The following is a 24,384-nucleotide window of genomic DNA, read 5'->3' as shown; positions in this document are numbered from 1 at the left end:
AATATTGATATTAAAGTGAAACTGTTATATATTAAATAACAAAAGTGTATGACTCTCAGAAGAAAGATCATCTATCTAATTGAGTAAATTTATTGATGAAATTGCCTTTCATATTTGTAACAAGGCTATATTTCTTTAATAGAATGCCTTACTATGCAGTTGCCAAAGGTCGAAAACCTGGAATTTATGCTACATGGTAATAAAACTATATAACTCAAGGCTAAATTATTGGCGAAAGTTAATTAAATACAAGATTTTTTTATTTTCAAAAGGGATGAATGTAGTACTCAGGTTCTTAAATTCCCTGGATCCATATATAAAAAATTTGCTACGGAAAATGAGGCTAAAAACTTTATAAAAGAACGTTCCTCTTCTGCTGCTGGAACAAGTTTGACCAAGAATCTTGTCTCGTCGAAAATCGTTAAACCTATAGAGTAAATGTCAATAATAATTGTTCTTACTATAAAGCAAGAAAAAATATAAAATTAATAAAACTTGCATTACAAAACAATATTATTTATATATATATATATATATATATATATATATATATATATATCTTATTTGTAGATCAAAAGTTCTACCAAAACAAATGTTTTCACTTGGAGGCAAACAAGCCACAGTGGCTCAGACAAAATCATTATCATCGTATTCAAAAAGAACTTTATCAATAAATAGCAATACCAGTGAACAACCAAGTAAAAAAAGAAAAATTTTATCAAATAATCCAGACTTTACTTCAATTCAAACCTCTGATCAGGTAAGAAGCACCTTAACAGATAAAAAATATAATTTACAAATTAATAAATTGTATTATAAGAATTTTACATACAACTTAATAATTTTGGGATTGTACAGGATAGCAAAGAGGATTTTATTGTGGATGAAGATGACTATGTAAATGTCTTCACTGATGGCGCATGTAGTTCCAATGGATACAAAAATGCACAAGCTGGCATCGGCGTTTGGTTTCGAGATAATCATCCATTGTATAATTTATTTCTTATTCTTATTTCTTCTTTATATTTTTTTAATATTTAATAGATAAGTTAGACAATAGCTATAATTTCCATAGAAATGTATCTCAACCAGTGGTGGGACGACCCACCAATAACATGGCAGAAATCCAAGCTGTCACAGTAGCTGCAAGACAAGCTAAGAAGGCAGGAATAAAAAAGCTTAAGATCAATACCGATTCGAAATTCGTCATCTCCTGCATCACACAATGGATGCCAAGTTGGAAGAAGAGAGGATGGAAGACAATAGAAAACAAGCCAGTTATAAATAAAAAAGAATTGTTGGAAATGGAAAAAGAATTGGAGTCACTGACTGTTGCTTGGGTAAGTAATTGTTAATTGAAAATTTCATTATATAAAATTAAAATTTAATAATCTACATATAAAATAAAGGTTCAATTAATAAATATACTTCACTTTAATAAAAATATTACACAATAAAATTTAACAATTTTTAAACAAATAAATAACGCATGATAAAATTAAACAATTTTTTTTTCTAGAATCATGTGAATGGACATATAGGAATTTATGGTAACGAAATGGCAGACAAGCTGGCAAAAGAGGGCTGCTTGCTGTATAAGTCAGATTAAACAATAAAGATACATATAAAAAAAAATCCTATTTCACATTAGAATATTCCCCTATATATAAGAGAAAATGACATTTGTATTATATTTTATTTTTGTATATATTAACAAAACGTCTATAAAGAATATTATACGGACTTAGATGTTAATTTATGAATTTAATCAAATATATATAAGGGGTTTGTTTTGATAGAGAAGTAAATTGCTTAAGAAATAAAAACTTAATGAAATGTTGCAAAAAAATTGTTTAATTATAGACTACATATAGAGATGCTATATTATATACTTTTATATACATAAATAGATTATAATTCTAATTCTAAAATTTAAGATATTCATTACTAAATTTAATGTATGTAATATCATTTCTTGTCAAACGAAGATAAATAATTAGAGACACAAATGCTTATTTAATTACAATTATAAATCTCTTACACTGCAAATTACTAATAGATCTATGCTACGTAAATAGATTCTTTCTCATGGCACATATAAGAAAAATATTTATTGCTAAAGTTAGCAACTCTTTAATATACAAAGTGCTATTTTTCGGTGGAAATATGCGCACCCTCGTTTATTGTCTGTTGGCTCGATGATCTTGTCGAAATTTGCTTAAGAAGAATGTAAATATCTTCCGGAGACACTTGCAACGCCAACAATTCCAATATGATGCTGAAAGAAAAATTATAATAGGTAAAATCGCATGAAAGAGTTGAAGGAAGTCTTAAACTCTGAAGGGTTATCTCACCGGAAAACGCCAGGAACCGCCGAGATCCCCGTTATTTCAGCCAATTCGATCAATTCTTGCTGATGCGATTGCGGAAATGCCATTTTTCACAGAATAGTTTCGTCTGTTTTCATAGATTTTTGGATTTACCGCGCGAAATTGTGCGTAGATAACTTCGTTGAATTTTATACATAAACTGGAATCAGCTGTCAAAAAGTAGGGGTGGACAACTTTGAAAAAGAAATAGTCCTATCGAAAGATTATATTTTATATTTATCCCTGATTTCCCAATTATTCAGAAAATCCACTTCGGTGAAATCCTTTTCAAAAAATGTTTCGAGATAAAATTCAAGAAAAAGCAATCGAAACATTTTTTGAATTATAATTTTGAGAAGAGTTTTATCAAAGCGAGTTTTCTGCCAAGTTCCTAGCCAATCAGAAAATCACAAAAAGAATAGAGATACCTCATACGATATGATTATCTCTTTCTCTAATGATAGGATGGAATTGACCAATCATTGATCATTTCTCCAAAGACTGTCATGGTTACATTCTTCAAAAGAATGGCTGTGATTGGTCAATAACATTTAGTAACCTACCTCAGAGCAATTAACTCGTATCATTTGAAAATGCCGTAAGATTCATTGGTCACGTGACGAATACGAAGGGAATCACAGGATTCAAAATTTAATCGAATGACGCAATCGATAGTACAAAAAGAACATATGATACATGTGTCTATAATCATGCGTGACTTTCAGCACATTCCAGATCATTGTCTAGATCGAGATACTTCGCAAAATTAAAAAAGAAAAACGCCATTTTGGTGCGAAGATTCCTTTGTTTAAACTCACAGAAGACCGACGCTTTTATCATTAACCTAAGCGATAAATACTAATATTTTAAAAAAAAAGTAAGTTTTGCAACGAACATCTTAAATTCGCTAAAAGAAACGAAAATTAATCTTAAAAATTTTCTGATTTAATCTGGATTCATTGCAATTCTGAAGCTTTGTCAGTTTTTAGACGAACATCTTTTATATATTTTATAATTAATACTAATTATATGTTAGTAAATATAGTTAAATTGCAAAATATTAATTATTTTAAATATTAATCAATATAATAATGCTCGATCAACGTGTCTATTTTTAACGGTTTTTTTTTCCTTCAAGATTTTGAAATGTATTCGTTCAAAATAAGTATTATGTTATAAGTAAAAAATAAGTTAAAAAAGCAAAGGCTTAACAGAAAACTTTTGATTCCATTTAGAATGAAATTTATTAGGAAAAAATTAGAAGAAATGTTAATAATGAATAATAATAACAGATATAATATGATCAAAATTAAAGTTAAAGTTCTTATGTTTATATTTTTTCAATAGAATGCCCTACTACGGCGTAGCTAATGGTCGTAACACTGGAGTTTATGATAATTGGTAAAAAAAATCATTGTACTAAATTATTGTACTCTATAACTATAAACTGCTTATTAGACTAATAGATATATAAACTAATATATTAAATTGAAAATAAATACAAATTTCTTTGTTACAAGGGAGGACTGTAAAGAACAAGTTCATAGATATTCTCATTGCGATTTTAAAAAATTTGATACACCAGATCAAGCTTGGGATTTTGTTGACCAACGTTCTTCATCTTCGAATGGAAACAACTATGTTAATGATGCATATAAATCTAATAATAAAGCCATAGCTTGTAGAAGTGACAATCAAATTGCAAAAAGAGATAATTATCAAGAAGCTAGAGCTTACAAACGAACTGATTACATGGTATAAATAAGAAGAAACTCTTGAATGCAGAGAAATATTTTCTAAATATATTTTACTTCAATAATTTTGTGAAACAATTTCATTAAAAATACTTTTATTTCTTGTATATATATGTATGTGTCAATTCTAAAAAAATACTTTAAATTTTCTATCAGATAAAATGTTATAGTATTTTTAAAGACATTCTTTAGTATTATTTCTCTTTTAAAATCTTATCGTTTTTAAATTGAAGTAATTTCTTTAATTTACAGGAAGGAAGAAACGGTGTCATTGTACGTGAACGAACTTATACAAGTGGTCGACATGGCAATGGTTATTATGTCGAAAAACGTACACGTACTTACTGGGAAAGTTAAATGATATAATATAACAAGATATATAATATGATATAACAAGATATAATAATATAACAAGATATATAATATGATATAACAAGATATAATAATATAACAAGATATTGAGAAAAAACTTATAATAATACTCATAATATAAAGTCAGCATGAGTTATAAATTCAAACAAGTTGATATCGATTAAAGTATGTTAGTTTCAGATTTATGATTATAGAGATAGAGATGTATGCAAGTTTATTGTTATCAGCATGTTTTTTTTTTTTTTTCTTTTCAAGATATTACACATAGGTGTTAACTAAGTTTTACATTTATATGCGAGTTTTATATGTGAAAGCGTATGTTTGAGTAATCTCATTGCAGAAAATATCAACTTATTGCGTACACAATATATGTTTGAATTTATATACATTTTTTCATTTAATAAATAATTTGTAATTATACAAAACCAATTTTTTCTTTAATAAAAATATATATAAATAAATTTTGTTTTTAATTAAATAAATTTTATTTAATTAAGTTTGTTTCTTAGTTTTATAATATGTAATTCTATTATAAATTACTTATAAATATATTAATTATACTAAATAATATATAAATATATGTAAATCAATAATTTTAAATACATTTTTCGGTTTTTTAAATATGATTTAGTGTAAAAAGCTACGATATATAAAAGCAATACATGTTTAAAAGTGGGAGCCATCATTACGTTCAGCAGAGAAAACAGTTTAACAGCAATCGAACGTGATTGGTTTCTACTTTTAGATCCAGCAAATCAACGTCGAATGTTACAAGAATTGACAACAGTTTTCTCTACTGAACGCAGCCAATGAAAATATAAATTCCCTAAAACTCTCCCTATTTCTAATATGGCGTGAGAATGTTTACGGTTGAGATAAAAGTGACCGTCTGGCAGCATGGGCAAACAGTGAAATAGTGTCACAAATTGAAAAAAAAAAAGAAACAAAGGTACAACATGTTTTATCACGTGAGTTAATTTTTGCACCTTCCGAATAATTAATTATTAATTATTTAAATTAAAAAATATTAACTGTTGGTTAATTTTTTTAAATGAACAGATCTCGCTAGAACACGAGATTCTATTGCATCCGCGATATTTTGGGCCCCAATTACTTGATACAGTAAAGCAGAAACTTTATACAGAAGTGGAAGGCACTTGTACAGGAAAGTAAGTATCAAATTCTTAGTATTTTGGTAAATCAAATTTCGATCTTAATCGTATTTTTTTATAGATATGGCTTCGTTGTCGCGGTTACAACGATAGATAACATAGGAGCTGGGATCATACAGCCAGGACAAGGCTTTGTAGTTTATCCAGTCAAATATAAAGCCATTGTGTTTAGACCATTCAAAGGTGAAGTGTTGGACGCAATTGTGACCCAAGTAAATAAGGTATAACTGTTTTTTTGAAAAATATAGATCTACAGTATTGATCAAAAGTATTATATCATTTATAAAAACAGAGAAATTTGTTTTAATGAACATATATATAAATATTATATATAAATATTATTAATTTACATTTTATACTGTTATTTTGTACTTTAATATCATAATTAAAATTTATGTAATTAATAACAGAAATATTAAATATTTGATTCTTCAAAATAGCCTTTCTAATCTTTTCAATTAAATTTAATCTGATAAATTATAATTGAATGTGATAGCGATGTCCAAAAAATGAGACCTTAGAATCAAGAACAGTTGTAAAAATATTTGTAAACATATTAGGATTAAATTAAAAAAAAATTTTTGTCAAAAATATTAAGAATATTCAACAGAATGGAAAACAGACAGAGGCTAGTTTGAAAAAATTTAATATTTCTGTTACTATTTAATATAATTTTAATTTTTTACAATATTAAAACACAAAATAATCGTAATAAAAAATAATTTGATTATATATATATGTGTATATATATATATATATATATATATATATATATATATATATATATGTAAGTGTTGTAATATTTTTGACTACTACTAAATATCGATTGCCTTTCGAAAAGATAATTGTTATAAACAGTTTGTTTCAAATTTTGCTTATAATATTTGCAGGTGGGAATGTTTGCTGAAATAGGTCCACTTTCATGTTTTATATCTCATCATGTAAGTAATTAACAAATATATATGACATATTGAAGATTTCATATTAGAGAAGTATATCTTCAAATTTTTGAAAAATTAGATATCAAGATATCACATTTCTTCAATGAGATAAAAGAGAGATTATTAAAATTGAGTTTTGTATCGAGGTTTATTTAAACTTATTATAAAATCAAAGAAATGTGTATACAATTAAAAATTTTTCTGAAACTAATGTATTACTATTCTGCACTTAGTTCTTATTAGTTCTTATCACAAAATTTTAGAGATTTTTATATCTCACATGAGAATCTTATTAATCTCATAATTATGAAGATATATATTCCTTTATAAATGAGATATTAATATTATGTTTTCTTATCCAGAAATATATATATGAAAATTGCATTCCTACATTTAAAATCCAAAAACGTTTTTATATCATTTCTGTGAAGTGATTTCGGGCTTATACTTCTACAATGAAATCCTCAATATGCAATTATAATAATATATAAACTTACAATATTTGAACAATAATAAAATTATTAATAATTACATATTGATAAGATTTTAATAATTAATAAAACAAATTATTATATTTATAATATAAAATGAAATTTTAAAAATTTAAATAAATTGTTTATAGTCAATCCCAGAAGATATGCAATTTTGCCCAAATGTGAATCCAGCTTGTTATAAATCAAAGGAAGAAGTAAGTTATTCCACAAAGAAATTTCATGTATTTTATAACAAAATTTTTAAGTTTGATAAAAAATAATGTTTGGAATATATTTTTTAGGATGTAGTTATCCAAGCAGATGATGAAATTAGATTAAAAATAGTGGGCACCAGAGTCGATGCTACAGGAATTGTAAGTATTAAACTTAAGGAAAATTGTTTTGTCATATTAAATATTAAATAATTTTTCAGTTTGCCATTGGAACGTTAATGGACGATTACTTAGGTAAAAAGATGACTAATGTTTCCAGTTTTAATGTGTTTAATATATTATATATAGCTTATTTTTATTTTTACAGGACTTGTATGCAATTAATATATCTGGATTCTGACATTTGCAAAAAATGTTCTAAGTTCCAAAACAAAAATATCTGAAAACAATATAAACACTTAAAGAGAATTTCTTGTATTTATATACAATAGGGAATAAATCAATTGAATTTAAAAAAATACAAAAATATAGAAGGTAATAGTGTATAAAAGCTGTCAAATAACAATTGTAATATTAGATATATGTAACTCTGCCTTTTTATACATTTTTAAAGTAATGATAAAAATTATATTTATGAAAAATATATATATAATTAATAAATAATATATGTATAATTAAATATAAATTACATATATTGAAGAAATATTTAATGTCATCTTTATTAACAATCCAAAGTGTAAAGCAAATGAGATATAGTTATATTAACAAAATAGTGCTGCACTAATTTTGCTACATTTTTTTATGTATATTTTTTCTCCAACTATATTACATAATATAATCTATGTTTTTTTAAATATAGAAATATTAGTGCATAATTATTCGGACATTAAAAATAAATATGGGTAATTCATACAAGATACAATTTATATACATGTTTTTAATTCTTATATCTCTCTTATTTACTATCAATCATTGTTATGCAATGATACATTTGTAAATAAACTAATATGCCAGCATACATTTTCAGAATTATCGATTCATGAAAAAAGCATTCTTGATTCGTTGTGACAATTTAAATAAAATTACATAATTCCACGACGATTATTGCCGAGTTATTTATTTGAATTCATATAATTTTAAATCGGAATTCAATTCAATGAAGTTCTTGTTGCATTATCCAGTAGATTTTTGAATAGTGCTAATTTCGGTGCCATGCGTAGATCATCTTTTTTTGCAACTATGTCCTGATCGGGCATCACTTTATCTGCCACATGCTTGTAGACTTTCCCATCGCCATTAATATAATAAGTAGAGAAGCCATCATACCATCTAAAATTATTACGTACATTTATATTTCTTCTTAGATTATTCTCATATATTAAATATTAATTATTTCTCATTAGAGTGCAATTATTAGAATAGATTTTAATTTAATTCCAAAGTTGAAATTCAAATGTCGTGTTTTGCTGAAGACAAAATTAATGAAAAGATTTTAATAGAACTAAAAAGAATTATCATACTTATTTTACTGTTACTATTACACTGATGTGTTTGTACAGTATACTTACATGTCGTGGTAAGCATCTATGGCATCTTGTATTTTCCAAATTTTATATCTCCAAAACATGGAGATTACCTTCCAGCCTGTGACACCTCGTATACGCCAACGAATCTTTATAGTACCATCATCACTATGCGTTGTAAGCTTTAAAATATTGAGCTTGACGTGTGCAAATCTTATATGACCAATGACCCTTAACAATATCAACTGTTTTGCATAATCTGTAATTCCCCTGTAAATACACATATATTTTGTAGAAATTCTTAATAATTCTTATTATAAATTTTCGACTGCTTAAAATATTTAATAGTTTACCTTGTCGTTACTCCTCTAATATTATTAATAAAAATAAAATCCTTGGTGTATATTGAAAAATTCTGAGGTTTTACAAACAGGTTTGGTAACTGCAAACAATATTCTAATCAGAAAATATTTTAAAAATCACTTTATACAAGGTATCAGAATTATTGTACTGTTTTTTCAAGAGCAGATATCTTTACTTTAAAAAAAAGTGCAATAATTCTAGAATATGTTTTCAATTAAATGACATACATCTTTACTAAGAGTATCGACTATGCTTTGCAATTGTTCCTGTGATGGTTTACCCTCATTATCTTGCAATGGTGATGGTTGTGGGCTTGTCTTTAAAATGTTCTTATCATCAGAAGTTAATAAAATATTCCTGTCAATATTTGATTCCCAACTATATAAGTTTTCTAAAGAACTTAATCTATTATTATCTAGAAACGAATTATTTTTATCATTTCCTACAACGTCTTGTCTCTGAAACACAGTAACATTGTTTGATGCAATTCCTATGGGAGTTATGTATTTTCTGTTTTTTGAGAGGGCAACATTGGATCTCTGGGATCTATTATGAAGCCTATGCAAGCTCTGACCCCAATACGTTGTCTCGCTCTTAGTCTTGTCATCAATATATTGTCTGTTTACTTTCTTATTCCATTGATTACAAGTGTCAAGAGATGCAAATGATAAATTTGGATGCAATATACAACTCACATAAGGTATCGATGGTTTGTCTGCAGTATTTGCTCTTAGTGATAATGCTCTTTGTGTACCCAAAAACTGAAAATTTATATATATATATATATATATATATATATATATACAGTTAGCATCGACATAATTATAATATAAGAAGAAACAAAATATATAACAATTAATGTATTCCTATCAATTATAAGTAACAGAAAAATGGCAACTATTAAGTTTAAGTTTACTTTATACTATATTGTTATTTTTCTTCTCATCATATTTATATTATTTATACTTATATTCAAAATTGAATTAATTGACTTCAATTTAATTTGTAATTATTTGTAAATTATTAGATTTTATTAATAATATTTATTATTATAGATTGACAAAAATTATGTTACTTGATAGATTCTTTTGTCAGAGAAAAATTCTGTCCAAACAAATTTATAATAAAAAGAAAGAGATTGATATTATTTTAGAGCATTTTCTATACTATCAACAATTTAACAAAAATTTTATATGTTACAAATCATCGTAAAATCGCAAATTGAAATGCGTTTCGCGTCTCGATGAATTAACCCTAAAGTCCACTTTAAAGCCAGATTGCATACGATTATGTAAGCAGGTTCGAAGATTTGGACAGCAGTTTCCCGATATCGGGATCCGGATTAATTCGCGGAACAAAATTTAAATCGATAGATTTACGACGTACCTGTTTTAGAAAAACGGATGACTCAACGTGTTCGCGAAGCCGGTGACGGTCGAGCCTCGACGACGGTTTCCGTCCGTTGACGAGCGACGACAGTCTACCGGGCAACGAGCGAAAGCACGAAAGGGACATCGTTGACGATCTGTCGTTAGATCAACGTCGACGACATCTTCGACGGCACACAAGCACGATTTTACAAAAGCTGCGCGCGTGCTTCTTAACGTGCATCGACTTGATCGACTGCTTGTGATCTCTGGAATTCCATTTCGTTCCGATAGAGGACGCACTTTTCGTCAGCGCGATCGAGAAATTCTCGATCGATTGTAAATCGAAGTCAGTTAGCGATGTGTTATTTTAATACATGTGTCTTTATGTAGTTGCACATTAACTCATTAAGAAAAGGTCTTTTTATACTTTGAATTATATATGTGACTTTGCTCATGTCTTAGCTATGATTTTGCAAAGAATTCAAAAATCATCTACAAGGTATTAATTTCATTAATTCAATTTTAACACATTTCACTTTATTTAAAATAACTATATAGAATAAATAAATATATATATTTTTTCTTAATTATATATTTAGTTATTATTGCTAAAAGTATTACTTTTATCTAAATGATAAATAATAGTAATTATACAGAAAATTGCAATTCCAAATAACAATTAAATAAAAAAAATAAGTAAAAAATAAGTTAAATTTTTATGACAATTATTATTAGTTTACGAAATTTTGAAATGAAAATCTTTATTAGATATAAAATATAAATATAATAAATAAAATACATATAGATATAAAAACACAGTTTGTGATTTTTAAAAACATTTTACAGATATCACTTTAATATGATAAAAAAAATTAGTTTTTATATTTTTAATTTATTTTTTTGAAAAGAATTTTAATGAATTAATGAGATTTTTGCGATAAACTGATCAAACATAATATAATTCGAATTTTCGAGTTAAATGAATAATAAAATTTGTATGTATTACTGGGAAAATTATCTGAATCATGTCTTGTTTTATGTAATTTGTTGCAAAAATCTCATTAATTTTTTTTAAATTTAATTAAACTACATTAAACTACTTACATTAAACTACTTTAAAAGAAAAATAGATTTAAAAATATAAAAACTGTAGACTTTTTTATCATATTAAAAAAATATTATAAAAAAACCTAATAAAATAAACTAAATTTGATTTTCTTTTTTTAATAAATTTTTAATAAATTTTTTAATAATCATATTCTTTTCTCATTCTTTATTTTTTACTAGAAAAGTAAAACGGTTTTTTATATCTCTAATTTTAAATAATAATGTGTCAACTTTATCGAATATATAATTGTTATTTTCTATAACAAATATCTTTTTATTTTCAGAAGATATAGTAATCTTGTGTCTATTGTATAAAAAAAATTGCACATTCGTCATCTGCATATTTTTATGACACGTACGTAAGTACAATCTATATAAGTTATATTAAAAAATATATAATAAAAAATAAAATATATAAATATAATAAAATATAAATATAATAAAATATAAATATATATATTATATTAACTATACGAAGTACTCAAACATATATAATTTCTGTAATATAATCAGAAATAATTAGATAAAAAATTAAATAATTAGATAAAAAATTAAAATTAATTAAGTAAAAACATATATTTTACATTAATTGTACGAAATAATTATGTATCATTTCTTTATAATGTTGACATAATTAGAAATAATTAGATCAAAAGTTAAAATTAATTAATTTCAATTAAAATTGAAAAAAGCAAGATAAAAAATAATATTTAAATAACATAAAATTTCAATTGTATATTTTGAAAAATTTTTTTTATTGGAAATTTTCATTCAAAAGATTAAATTCACTATTCTTGATAGGAAAAATTAACATGTAAAATATATCAAATATGCGAAAAAATTTTTAATTAAAATAAATAAATATATATGTTTTTACGAAGTATATGTATAAACAAATATTGAAGTTAAATTTAACAAAAATATTATACCTTATTGTTTAATATAATATGCCTTTTTTCAAAAATACAAATATAATATTTTTTTGTTTAATTTATTAATCTTTTACATGTGATTATGTGTATATAAAAGATGAAGAATTTCTTAGAACACATACAATTCAAAAATTCAATTCAAAAAAGCGATTAAGAATCTAAAGATTTTGTTGCTGGATCATCACACGCATAATTTTATATAAGTTATGCATGCGTTTCAATAAGACAGCGTATTTTTCTATGGGAATAGCCCAGGAGAAGTCATAATATGTCAAGAACATTACGGCATGAATATCAATAGATAAACACGGCCGATATCTTTTCGAGGGTCATCCGCGCCTCGTGAATTCGTCGTCCAGGCACGACGATGAACCAGACGTAGTCGCATTTCCCTTATTTGTATTCCGCGGGGGAGAGAAACGCGCGTGTGATGGTGGGCCACAAGGTAGAGAATCACAAAAGAACCGTACAGATAAGGCACGCTCACCTTGGCGCCAAAGGTGACTCGAGAGAGCTGGTCTATAAAAGAGACGGACGCACCTCTCGACCCGAACAAACCGTATCGAAATGTCTCGCCTGATCGTCGTCGCGCTCGCGGTCCTGGCGTTCTTGCAGGCATCGACCTCCACCTCCGTTGACCTGTCCAAGACCAAGAATGTTCTGATCGAGCTCGCCGACGAGGACATCGTACCGAAGACAGCGCTGGTAAGTCGGCTTGGGAGATGATCTTGCGGTTTGTCAAGTCGATCTCGAGATGTAAAATAGAGTCATTTATAAATAATTGTGAAAATGAAGCGATTAAGTTTAATTTCTACCTTTTTAAAAAAAATATATAAAATTATAAAATACAAATTATAAAATGTACGCATGTAAATCGGATTCTTGTTTCTTTTTGGATTTTTGACTTGAATTTGAGGCATCAAGGTCTGAAAAAAAAATTTCCGATAACTTAGCTTCTTGATTATTTAATCCCTTGCAACATTTTTTATTTTTAATTTCAGACAAAAATTGTGAGGTTTCAAAAGTGACATAAAATGGATCAAACGAAATTTTTCTAGATACAGAAGGCATTTCGCAGATTTAGAGAGCAATTTAATTTTTTAAAATAAAACTACTTTAATTTTTAAATAGATATTTCAGTTTTAAATAAATTCCTTGTAACATCTTGATGAAAAGTTATAAAATATCCAAAAATTGAACAGTTTATGAGAAAAGAAAACATATGCAATTTGCAACATGCAATATGCTGTATACTTTTTCTTGAAAACAATTATGCCTTTTCTTTCATTAATTGATTTATCTCATTATTTTATGCATAAAAGTATTATTAGTAAAATCATCGAAATTAAATATTTTATGAAATATTATTTTATATTAAAATATATGTCAGATTAAAATATACATAAAATATCTCATAAGCCATTTAATTTATGGCTATTTTTTAACATTTTATAAAGATGTTGCAAGGAATTTATTTACATAAAAATAAGTTTCATTAAAAAAATTAATTTGCTCTCCAAATCTACGAAATTCTTTATCTAAAAAAATTTCGTTTACTCCATTTTATGTCACTTTTAAAACTTTGCAACTTTTGTTAGAAATAATTTTTTCTGAAATCAAAAACAACAAAATTCTGGAAATAATCAATTAAATGGGATATATAACATATATCAATTAAAATTTTTATTTCCAAAATTATCGGTTATTAAATTTTTTAGCGAGATAATTCAAGAAAGTATTTTCAAACTTAAATTATAAATCTTTTGTCATATATGAGAAAGAAATTATTGTAAAATTTTGCAGAGGAGCAATTATTAAAAAATTTTTTTGATTATTAAAAAAAATATGTGTTTTATCTCGTATCGTTAACTTTACAGAAAAGTTTGGTGCCTGAGACATATGTTGCTGGATTTATTGGAAATCTCGAGATTGGAAGACGATATCCCGATGAAACGATTTTCCGTCGAGTTATCGAATTCAATAATCCAACAACCACCGTTCAATCAAATACTCTAACGTTGACTGTTACTAATGGTAAGAAAATATTAAGCAACAAAAATATTATTGATTCTGTTTTTGATATGAAAACATTAAACACATGTGCCTAAAAATTGAAGAGACATACTAACGAGAAAATATTTATTAAATTATATTATTAAATTATATTATATAAACACATAGCTGCACATTTGATTTATTATTTTTTAACAATCAAGTAATGACTTTGAATATTTTTTACGTGCAGGAATCCTTCATTACATTAGCGTAATAAATGACAGCGGTAGCTACGCAGTTGTATGCGATGAGCCGAACACTCTGGGATCATCCAGAGGCAATATTAACATTCGTGCCTCTCCGAAAACGAAATCCTATCTTACAGTAGTCACGGCAGTGCATTAAACAAGCATATGTAAAAAAATATAATAGCTTGTTATAGCTTGCGCATTAATAACAAAAAAATAAGAAAACATTTGTTTCTTGAAAAGAGATTTATCAACTGTGATAAAAACAATTATGTATCCTTGTGTCTGTATCCTGTATTCTTGTATGCACAAAAATAAAATCCCGATAAGATAATAACAATCATCATTATTCTTACTCTATAATCTGTTCAATCTTACATCGAAAAGATAATTCTTTACATCGAAAAGATAATTTTTATTTTTTAACAATTTATGTACCAATTATTTTATTAATAAAATATAAAGATAATATATAGTAGACACACACACACACACACACAATTGAATTTTCCAATTTCCGCAAAATGCAGATAAAAATAGTTAATAAAGAAGATGAAAAAAGAAGATATAATTATTATAACAAGCGTTACAAGCATTAAAATAAATTCTTCATGCAGCACGCGTATCAGCGCATGAGCATCATTACACATGATGAATGCAAATTTGTCACTATTTGTGTGACGTTATAAATATGTCATAAACATATAAAATATTTATAAAATATTTTATAAAATATTTATCTATATATAAATATTTTTTCGCGAATAAACATGCGATTCACGTGAAGCAATTTTTATTTCAAAAAGTAAATCTATTCGAAATAGATTAGATAGTGTAGTGGGAAACAAATATATGAAACTTCAGGGATACGCCCTATGAGTTGATTTTCTCTAAATAGAAATATTTCTTCCTGTCACATTCTTACTTCTTTTTCTCTTTAAAGAGATATTTGCATCCTGAAAACTTGAGATTTTATATCGATACCAACATATTACACATGTAGGAATTCTTATCCGAAACGAACGGTGTCGTAAAGTTTATTTGTCTCTCTTATTTTATCACCGAGTTCGCATGCAAGCAAATTAAGGACTATAACTAAAGTATCCTGACATTCCACAGAACCAGCATCAATGCGTCATCAAGATTTTCCTCTCGAGCTGTTTTCTTATTTGATCCGCTAAATATGCAAAACAAACACATCTCGTCATGAAACGAATCCTTATTTCTTTTTTTACGACTGATTGTGAGCATTATTTAAGGGCTCAGTATAGAAGTATGAAAAATTAATAATTTTTAGAAATTGTTTAAAATATTACAAATTAATCTTTTTAATATTGTACATCTACTTTTCACTAATGTTTATATAGTCAATATTCTTAAATTTTAAATATTTAGTCTTAAATATGTATATATATATATATATTGATATTTCTATTATTTTTTCCTTTTATTTATATGTTTTGAAAAATCTGTTTAAAGTTTTGCAGGTTTATTTGAAGATACGCGCACTATTCTATTCAAAGTCTTAACTAAGTCTTAACAAAGTCATAACTCTGTCAATTTTGCAAATTTTTCAATAAAGTTCGAAAGACATATTCTTCAGAGACATCACAATTTCAAAAAATGTAAAAAAGAATCCTTTTAACCTTTTAAAGTAGATTCAGCCCCTAAGAATCATTGGTCAATAATTATCTTGAATAATCCTTTCGATTGTAAAAATGAAAAAAGTCAATTTTTTTTCCATAACACATTATCTAATTAATCGTGCTTATAAAGGAAAACCTTATCATTTCACAAGAATAAAATTCGAACTTTAAACATCTTATATTTACAATATTTTGTTATATAAGCTTCATTTATTTATTATAAACATACCTGCACAAAGTTTATGTTCTATAAAAATTCTATATTTCTATATGAATTAGAAATCACGTTACATAACACATTATATGACAAATTATTACCACGTCATCATTATCTTTTTCTCATCACGTTCTCTATACGGTTGTGTTTCGACTGTCTGATGAAGATGATTCCTACAGCTATATGGACTCGTTAATAATGCACTGTGTCTGCAAGTAGTAATTTTCTTTTTAGCAGTGCAAAAAATGAACAAGCTTGTAGGCGTTTCCACATGTTCTTCTTTTGGAATTTTCAACATGGCTCGTTTCATACCACGATCTTGTGGGCGTGAGAAATTTTTGTCCACATGCACGCGGTTATGGCTCTTCATTTAAAAAAGTGTTCAGCAATGAACAAGAAAAAAGAAGAAAATACGAGTCGATGAACTTCGAATAGTCTCGTGTAGGTGCACTTGTCCATTATAATTTATTCATTGAACCCTTTTGTCAGATGAACATGTTCGCACACGAGACGATAACAGTGCATACATGTTCTTCCTCTGGTTATTGCAATATTTACGACAGTGCAATGTACCTTTCGTGTTTCAAGAATTTCGTCGGAGGCATGCGTAATAATAGTGTTTCGAAAGTGGGGATGAAATCGCATTGAGAATCGTGGAAAGACCCCAGTGCCTCTTCGGTCAATGCCATGGATTGTCCAAACGAATATAATGATGACAACATTTATACAGGTGAGTGATTTCGATGAACAGGAATAAAAATGACTCTTCCAAAAAAAGAAGAAAATTGCGTATATTTGAACAATTTTAATATTTTTTAAAATAATATTTGAATGTGGATTTTTAACTCTTATTGACTTTGTCATAATAAAACATTTAGTTTTAGTATTGTCTTGGCAATTAATTAAAAATCTTGCTTTAATCTTGTCTCAAATTTTAAGACAAGACAGTCTTGATATTTCGTACAATCCTAATTCTAATCCATTTTAAGAGTCGAGAATCATTATTATCGATTTTTGCTTAATATTGTTTAGTACTTTTACATAATTATGACTGAAAAGATACTAATAGCGTTGAAACATCCCACATATGATATTCTTTTATACAATCTAAATGGTTGTTTATAAAATTTAACATCTTTTCTTTTCCTTGATTTATCTTATATTCTTCTATACATATTTTTAAATACATGTTTCTTTCATGTCATTAGTTAATCTTTTTCTACATCATAGTAATTGAGTAAATGAGATTAATTTATTCTATTTTAATATTTGTATTTTTCGATAGAGTTTCGAGATTGTCAATTCTTTTATAAAATATATAAAATTTATTAAAATAGACTGTGTGTATACGTGCAAAAGTTAAAGTAAATAATTAATAGTCTAATTAATAGTCTTTTTACCTAATAAATTCTCTACAATATACAGGATGTCCCAGTTATCTTCCGTCATCTTTCAAAGACAGATTCCTGGGATCATCTAAAGACGATTTTTCCTCAACGAAAATATCGAGACACTAATAATTTTCGAATTATAAGTGATTGGAAATAAAGGGGTTTTCGTAAACTAAGCTTTGTAGAAATAAAAGATTAACAAAAACCACACTCTTCGATTAATTTTAAATAGAGTTTACTTTAGTTGAGTTTTAATTTAAGATTTAATTGCAAAGATATATGATGACAAAAATCGGGAACATGCAAAAAATGATGGCCTTCATTGACATTTTTGCTGAGGAAAAATCGTCTTCAAATCCCAGGAATCTGTCTTTGAAAGATGACGGAAGATAACTGGGACATCCTGTATATATACTTTGTCAATCTTATATGTAACATTTATCAATCTTAACTTAACTTTTAATTTATTAACATTTAACTTTTAATAATTAATATTTATATCGAGAAATATTGATATTCGAATAAAATCTTTTATTACATCAAGGTTTCTCATTAATTAATTATAAATAGATATAGAATGGGCAATCGGTCTCAATCGTTGCATGTTGAAAATCGTTGGTCTGTGGCCGCAGAACAGCAAGGACACTCGTGAAGCGTTATTATCAAAACTTCGTTTGCTATTCAACGTCATTACGTTAATTTTTGTACTAACAATACCGGCTCTAGTATCATTGATAAGAGTATGGGGCGACATGATGCTGATGATCGATAATTTGCAATACACTTTACCGTTGTTGATTACGGTATTAAAAATCTCCATCATGTGGTGCAAGAAAAAAGGTACGTATTATATATTCAATAAATATATTATATTATATTATATATAAATATATTATGTTATATATTCAATAAATTATATTTATCTGGATTTCTATTTTTGTCCTCTTTTTTCTTTTTTCACTGTTTTATTCAACTCTTATATATGTGCAAATAAATTCGTTGATTTCCAAATTTCTTTTAGCAAATCTTAAAAAATAAAAAACGAATATCGACAACTATACATCTAAAATTAACTATTACAAATAAATCAAATATTAAAGATACAATTAATAAAATAAAATTGCAAGAGAGAATAATTTCAACAATCAAACTATATTCCATATATTGATATATCTTTAGCTTTTCTTTTGTAGCTCTATCGTCGTTAATCGATATGATCATGAGCGATTGGATTAGAGTGAAGGTAAAAGAAGAGCGAAGAATCATGTTAAGACGTGCTGAAAATACTCGTGTGCTCGCTTTATGCGGAGGTATAATGATACTTTTCGCGGTGCTGATCACGATCCCGACTTTTTTCGGATTGACGGTTAGGCATGTGACAAATTTTACCGATCCTGGCAGACCCTTGTTGATCCAAGCATACTATTTGCATGACGTATCCAAGAGCCCGCAATTTGAACTGACGTTTCTGATACAAGCAATCGCGTTGACCTTATCCGGTCTCTCTTACACCGGAATCGACAACTTTCTCGGACTACTGATCTTACATATATGTGGCCAGATGGAGAATCTACATCTGCGACTACTGAATCTAGGAAATAATTCAGAATTCACAACAACTTTAAAGTTCAACGTCAAAGATCACATCCGCTTGATCAGGTGTTTACAATATTCGTATATAAATAGTTAAGTCGTATTATTGATGAATTAATATCCTGGTAGAAATAATTTTACAATAATTTACATATTTCTATGAAAAAATTTTTAACATTTTCTACAAATTTGTGAAAATTGTGATTTATAAATTGTGATTGAGAAATTTTCATGGCAAGTTGTAGTGAATTGTAAAAAATATTTACAAATTATTACAAGTTTCTATAATTTTTTGCGAACGTTTTTATAAGTGATGCAATAAGTTGTAAAAATTATAATAAATATAGATTATCACAAAATCATAATTCTCTACAACATTCTACTAATTATATTAATATTTTTATAAGCGATAATATCCCAGCAAACATCAAATAATTATAACTTAGTTATAATTCTCATAATTATAATTCTTATAATTTCTCACTCAACAATATATATACATGCTACACACGCGTTATATTGCATTTACATTGTTGAATAGGAAATTATGATTAATAATTATACAACTGTTGCTTGATTTGCTGGTATACATACATACATACATATATATATATATATATATATATATATATATATATATATATGTATATATTTAAAAATATCGTTATATTTTATCTTTACAATAAATGTTGTAGAAGAGGATGTATTTTTCATATAATTTGTATTTTAAATATTTTCTCGATATATTTTACAAACAATACATTACTTATGAGATTACATTGCATTTGTAGATCTGTCCAAGTCATCGATAATACATTCGATTTAATGCTGCTTGGTTTGTTATTTCTTTTTGGTATATTGTTTTGCCTTCATGGATTTTTAATAATTAATGTAAGTAAATAGAATAGCATGATTTAAAGAGAAACATGGTTTAAAATAAATGTTGATATGCAACAAATACATTTTATTTATCAAATATACTTATCAAATATACTTATCAGCATCTCTAAGCATTTTGCTATTTACCAGCATTTTTCATATATAGAATTATTTTTGAATTTAAAACGATAAATTTATAATGTAATACAAATTTAATTTATAATAATTTAGATTGTTAATCAAACGGGTCACTTGTCATTTATACAATTGACTTCATATATTTTGGCGAGTGTATGTGTTTTAATGCATATGTGTCTTTACTGTGCGGTTGGTGAATTTCTCGTGACTCAAGTAAGTAAAATAGTAATAATTTTATAATGATAACATATACATAAGAATAAATTTTTTATAACCTGGTTCTTTCTAATTTTTGCCGCGGACGGAAATTATTAAATAATTATTACGTATATAATTTTTTTAAATTTTAATAATCATATTCATTATTCACGCACGCAAAGTATGTACATCATTCAAATTAGCATAAATTATCAATTTGACAATTCTTTATTTGTAGCAGAAGTGATAAAAGTTACAACTTTTTTAAATTATCAATAAATAAATTTAAATGTATATGTCTTTCTATAAAAAAAAATTGTTATATAAAATTTTTTCAATAATTGATCCGACTAAAAAAAACGATTTTATTTTGTTTTCCATTCAAATTAATTTCAAGGATTAATTAGCATGTAGTAGTATTTTCTCAGTCTGAAAAGATACATCGTGCCACATATGAATATGTGTGGTATAATCTGGAGCCAAAGACAGCGAGAAATTTAATGTTAATCATGCTCCGTACGAAGAAATCACTCTATATTACGGCAGGGAAAATCTTTCCAATGACGATGGCCACATTTTGCAACGTGAGTTACACATAATAATAAAAAAAAAGAATATATATATATATATATATATATATATATACACAGGGTGTCCGGAAAATCGCTCGCAATTCTTCTTGAAGTAATTCTGGAGGTAGATTTCCAGATCTATATTTATATAGCTTTTTCCCCAAAAAGAGAGAAAAAAGCTATATAAACATAGATCTGGAAATAAAGAATGATCTCCCGAAGAACTGCGGGCGATTTTCCGAGCACCCTGTATATACATACAGAATGTTTCATATAGAAAGTGTATTACAAGATGTTATCTTCGAAATTTCGACATCACATGTTTCAACAAAAAATATTTCGAAAAAAATTTATAGGCTTTTGAGAGAAAAAGAAATTAACAATCTTGAACTGTAACTTAATATATAGCTGCTTCCTCGTATTTTTTCTTAAAAACTACTATATGTTTCTTTTCAATATTTTTATAAACAAAATAACAAGAAAAAATTTTTCTTGTTATTTTGTTTATAAAAGCATTGAAGCAAAATAATTGAAAAAATGAATATTTTATAAGATATAATATTTTATAAGATATTTCATCATATGTAAAATAATGTCAAATTAGAAAATAATTAGATCTGTAAATAATTAGATTACAGTCTCATAAACTCAATTCATAAATTCAATTTTGAGCCATCTTATCCTTATAACTTTTAACGCCGAATATTACGAGAAATCAACTAAATATATTTAATATTAAAAAATTGGTTTTATTTCAAAATAGTTCTCTATTTTAAAAAACTAGGTTTACTTTTTTACATAATCTTGAAAAATGATATTAAAATTAAAAAACTTTTCTCTTCCAAAAACCTTATTTATTAAAAACTTCATGGAAAACATTTTTTTATGATGTCAAGTTTTAGAAAAAACACATCATAACATTACTTTATATGAGATATCTTATATATTTTATTTATTATAAATCGCATATTAATATAATTATCTTATTAATATTGTTAAACATATAATTTTTAATGATACATATTTATTCTAAGATATTAAAATAAGTTATTTGTGGAATTATGTATAGTTAATTTAAATAATTCTTATAATTAAATCTTTTTAACCTAACCATTAAAAAATAAAATGTTTCAGTTACTTAAAACATCAGCAGGCTATGTATCTGTATTACTTGCTAATCGAGATTAAGGATAATGAAATTAAAGCACAAGTTAATACATAATCAATAGTTTTGTATGTGTATTATAATGCAAAATTAAACACTAAATTATTTATATAAAAATATAGTATGTAAAAAGAGAAATATATATAAAATATTAGAAATAAAATAAATTTTCTACATATATCATATTTTATTGATCCTTAATCCATCAATTATCGATTATACAAATAAAAAGATACATATATTATATGCAATAACATTTATACAAGTATATTACTATATAAGTATATTAAGATAATATACAAGTATATTATTTTACATTCACGAATTAATTAATTTTTTTTCTAGCTGTTTTTTAAGCAATGCGTTTCCTTTGGGTTTCAATTTACTATCAAGTATTTGTTGTCTTTTTTGTTTCTTTTGTTTCTTCACTTCAGCATGCCTTTCAACAGCATAATCTATCTCCCCTACTAATTTAATAATTCTTGCCTAAAAACAATAAAAATATATAATAAGAATTAATAAAAATTAATAAAAAATTCCCACTATTTTACATACCGCATAATTACGTTGTTTATCCAAACGTGCTTTTTGTCTTACTCCAAGTGGCGTTGGCCTTCCATCTTTAAATGTATAATCTGGTAAATTAGTTAATGGACTAAAAGTATTTGGATTGGCCGTTAATCCATGTCTAAAAATATAAACAAATGTAAATCAATATGTATTAATATCACAAAAATAAAACTGAATAAAGTAATTAAATGGGGATTTGATATAAAAATTTAAAATATATTACATATAAATTAATATTTAAAAAATTTATTTTTTATTTATTAATATTTTTAAATTAGATATATTTTATCTAAATTTAGTAATATATATAATTTTTTTATATTGAATGTTATTCATAGAATAATATATATTTTATAATTTTTCTATATGCTTAAGCAATTTTGAAAAACTCATACTTTTCTCTCCACCTCTGATTCAAATATCGTGTGCAAGATTGGTGAAGTCCATTAACCACATTATAATCTGCAATAAACAATAATATTAAATATAATAATGATGAGATATGCTCATAGAGTATATACTTTTAGCCTATTAACTAATTTACCAAATTATACCCTCAAAGACGGAAGACTAATGTCTCTTGGAATAAGATAAAAAGCATGCTTAAACAATGTAATTTTACATGCTGTACAGTATGTACAGCATGTAAAATTTTGATTAATATTTTATTAATACTTATTGTATATCTTTATTTCTAGGGAAGAATTATCAAATTAGTAGAATATAGATAGATTATATGCTATTGAGAAGCATGCTCAAATATAGGAAAAAGAAAAGGAAGACAACGAATACTTGATAATAAATTGAAATCCAAAGAAAACTTATTAATAAATAATTATATTATAAGAAAATTATTCACAAATATTATATGCTAAAGTGATGAAGAGTAAGTGCACTGATAGTTCGTCAAACGAATGAAAGAAAGAATTATAACATTTATGATTATTTTTTTCCTCTTATAATAATATTAACTCATTATGCTAACATAAATGTCGCTTAACACGAAGTATAGTTCCAATGGTCGTATTCAATGAAAACATTGTATTAATTTGACGATAATACTTAACAATTCTCTATTTCTTATTTAGGTTATTTAGGTTATATCTCAAGCATAAACTTTATTCATATAGTCTGGTCTGAGCATTGCCATAGACAGGCGAGCGCCTGCTGTAGAGAGAGAAGTACTACATGGGAGGCCTATGTCTGTCTCTTTTGCTAGTATC

At 26.1% G+C, this 24,384-nt stretch overlaps 7 protein-coding genes across 8 annotated transcripts; 5 read left to right on the top strand and 2 right to left on the bottom strand.

Moving 5' to 3' along the window:
- The first annotated feature begins 5 nt into the window (after window positions 1–5).
- LOC105249597 (ribonuclease H1) lies at window positions 6–1,635 on the top strand. Its single transcript, XM_011255176.3, has 6 exons — window positions 6–196; window positions 273–434; window positions 571–760; window positions 859–989; window positions 1,076–1,340; window positions 1,520–1,635. Exons 1-6 carry the CDS (start codon window positions 96–98, stop codon window positions 1,607–1,609), a joined length of 939 nt encoding a protein of 312 aa, XP_011253478.1. The 5' UTR covers window positions 6–95; the 3' UTR covers window positions 1,610–1,635.
- A 1,434-nt stretch (window positions 1,636–3,069) lies between these two features.
- Window positions 3,070–4,868, top strand: LOC105249596 (ribonuclease H1-like). The gene is made up of 4 exons (XM_011255175.3): window positions 3,070–3,246; window positions 3,717–3,770; window positions 3,890–4,124; window positions 4,376–4,868. Exons 2-4 carry the CDS (start codon window positions 3,718–3,720, stop codon window positions 4,478–4,480), a joined length of 393 nt encoding a protein of 130 aa, XP_011253477.1. The 5' UTR covers window positions 3,070–3,246; window position 3,717; the 3' UTR covers window positions 4,481–4,868.
- Window positions 4,869–5,327: 459 nt separating this feature from the next.
- On the top strand, window positions 5,328–7,848 carry LOC105249595 (DNA-directed RNA polymerase II subunit RPB7). Its single transcript, XM_011255173.3, has 8 exons — window positions 5,328–5,463; window positions 5,555–5,664; window positions 5,729–5,888; window positions 6,558–6,608; window positions 7,231–7,296; window positions 7,384–7,455; window positions 7,515–7,548; window positions 7,622–7,848. Exons 1-8 carry the CDS (start codon window positions 5,452–5,454, stop codon window positions 7,636–7,638), a joined length of 522 nt encoding a protein of 173 aa, XP_011253475.1. The 5' UTR covers window positions 5,328–5,451; the 3' UTR covers window positions 7,639–7,848.
- A 303-nt stretch (window positions 7,849–8,151) lies between these two features.
- On the bottom strand, window positions 8,152–10,771 carry LOC105249594. 2 transcript variants are annotated; one of them, XM_011255172.3, is made up of 6 exons: window positions 10,527–10,770; window positions 9,836–9,901; window positions 9,368–9,598; window positions 9,131–9,219; window positions 8,823–9,047; window positions 8,152–8,583 (listed from the first exon to the last, which is right to left on the bottom strand). In XM_011255172.3, exons 1-6 carry the CDS (start codon window positions 10,653–10,655, stop codon window positions 8,403–8,405), a joined length of 921 nt encoding a protein of 306 aa, XP_011253474.1. In that variant the 5' UTR covers window positions 10,656–10,770; the 3' UTR covers window positions 8,152–8,402. The 2 variants fall into 2 exon arrangements, with proteins under 2 accessions (XP_011253474.1, XP_011253473.1); XM_011255171.3 differs by having other exon boundaries at window positions 9,368–9,901; window positions 10,527–10,771.
- Window positions 10,772–13,005: 2,234 nt separating this feature from the next.
- On the top strand, window positions 13,006–15,146 carry LOC105249593. The gene is made up of 3 exons (XM_020027036.2): window positions 13,006–13,254; window positions 14,427–14,583; window positions 14,795–15,146. The coding sequence occupies exons 1-3, from the start codon at window positions 13,117–13,119 to the stop codon at window positions 14,947–14,949; spliced, it is 450 nt and encodes a 149-aa protein (XP_019882595.1). The 5' UTR covers window positions 13,006–13,116; the 3' UTR covers window positions 14,950–15,146.
- Window positions 15,147–17,328: 2,182 nt separating this feature from the next.
- LOC105249611 (odorant receptor 43a) lies at window positions 17,329–22,680 on the top strand. Its single transcript, XM_025414288.1, has 7 exons — window positions 17,329–17,385; window positions 18,617–18,886; window positions 19,240–19,705; window positions 20,431–20,530; window positions 20,750–20,869; window positions 21,283–21,438; window positions 22,561–22,680. The coding sequence occupies exons 1-7, from the start codon at window positions 17,343–17,345 to the stop codon at window positions 22,612–22,614; spliced, it is 1,209 nt and encodes a 402-aa protein (XP_025270073.1). The 5' UTR covers window positions 17,329–17,342; the 3' UTR covers window positions 22,615–22,680.
- A 209-nt stretch (window positions 22,681–22,889) lies between these two features.
- Window positions 22,890–24,278, bottom strand: LOC105249591 (39S ribosomal protein L52, mitochondrial). Its single transcript, XM_011255170.2, has 4 exons — window positions 24,147–24,278; window positions 23,557–23,623; window positions 23,147–23,279; window positions 22,890–23,077 (listed from the first exon to the last, which is right to left on the bottom strand). Exons 1-4 carry the CDS (start codon window positions 24,199–24,201, stop codon window positions 22,910–22,912), a joined length of 423 nt encoding a protein of 140 aa, XP_011253472.1. The 5' UTR covers window positions 24,202–24,278; the 3' UTR covers window positions 22,890–22,909.
- Between the last annotated feature and the right edge of the window lie 106 nt (window positions 24,279–24,384).

The sequence above is a fragment of the Camponotus floridanus genome, unplaced genomic scaffold, assembly GCF_003227725.1.
Source record: "Camponotus floridanus strain SB8 unplaced genomic scaffold, Cflo_v7.5 scaffold8, whole genome shotgun sequence".
Lineage (NCBI taxonomy): Eukaryota > Metazoa > Arthropoda > Insecta > Hymenoptera > Formicidae > Camponotus > Camponotus floridanus.
Note: the sequence above shows the minus strand (reverse complement) of the source record. Positions and strands in the feature narration are given on the sequence as shown.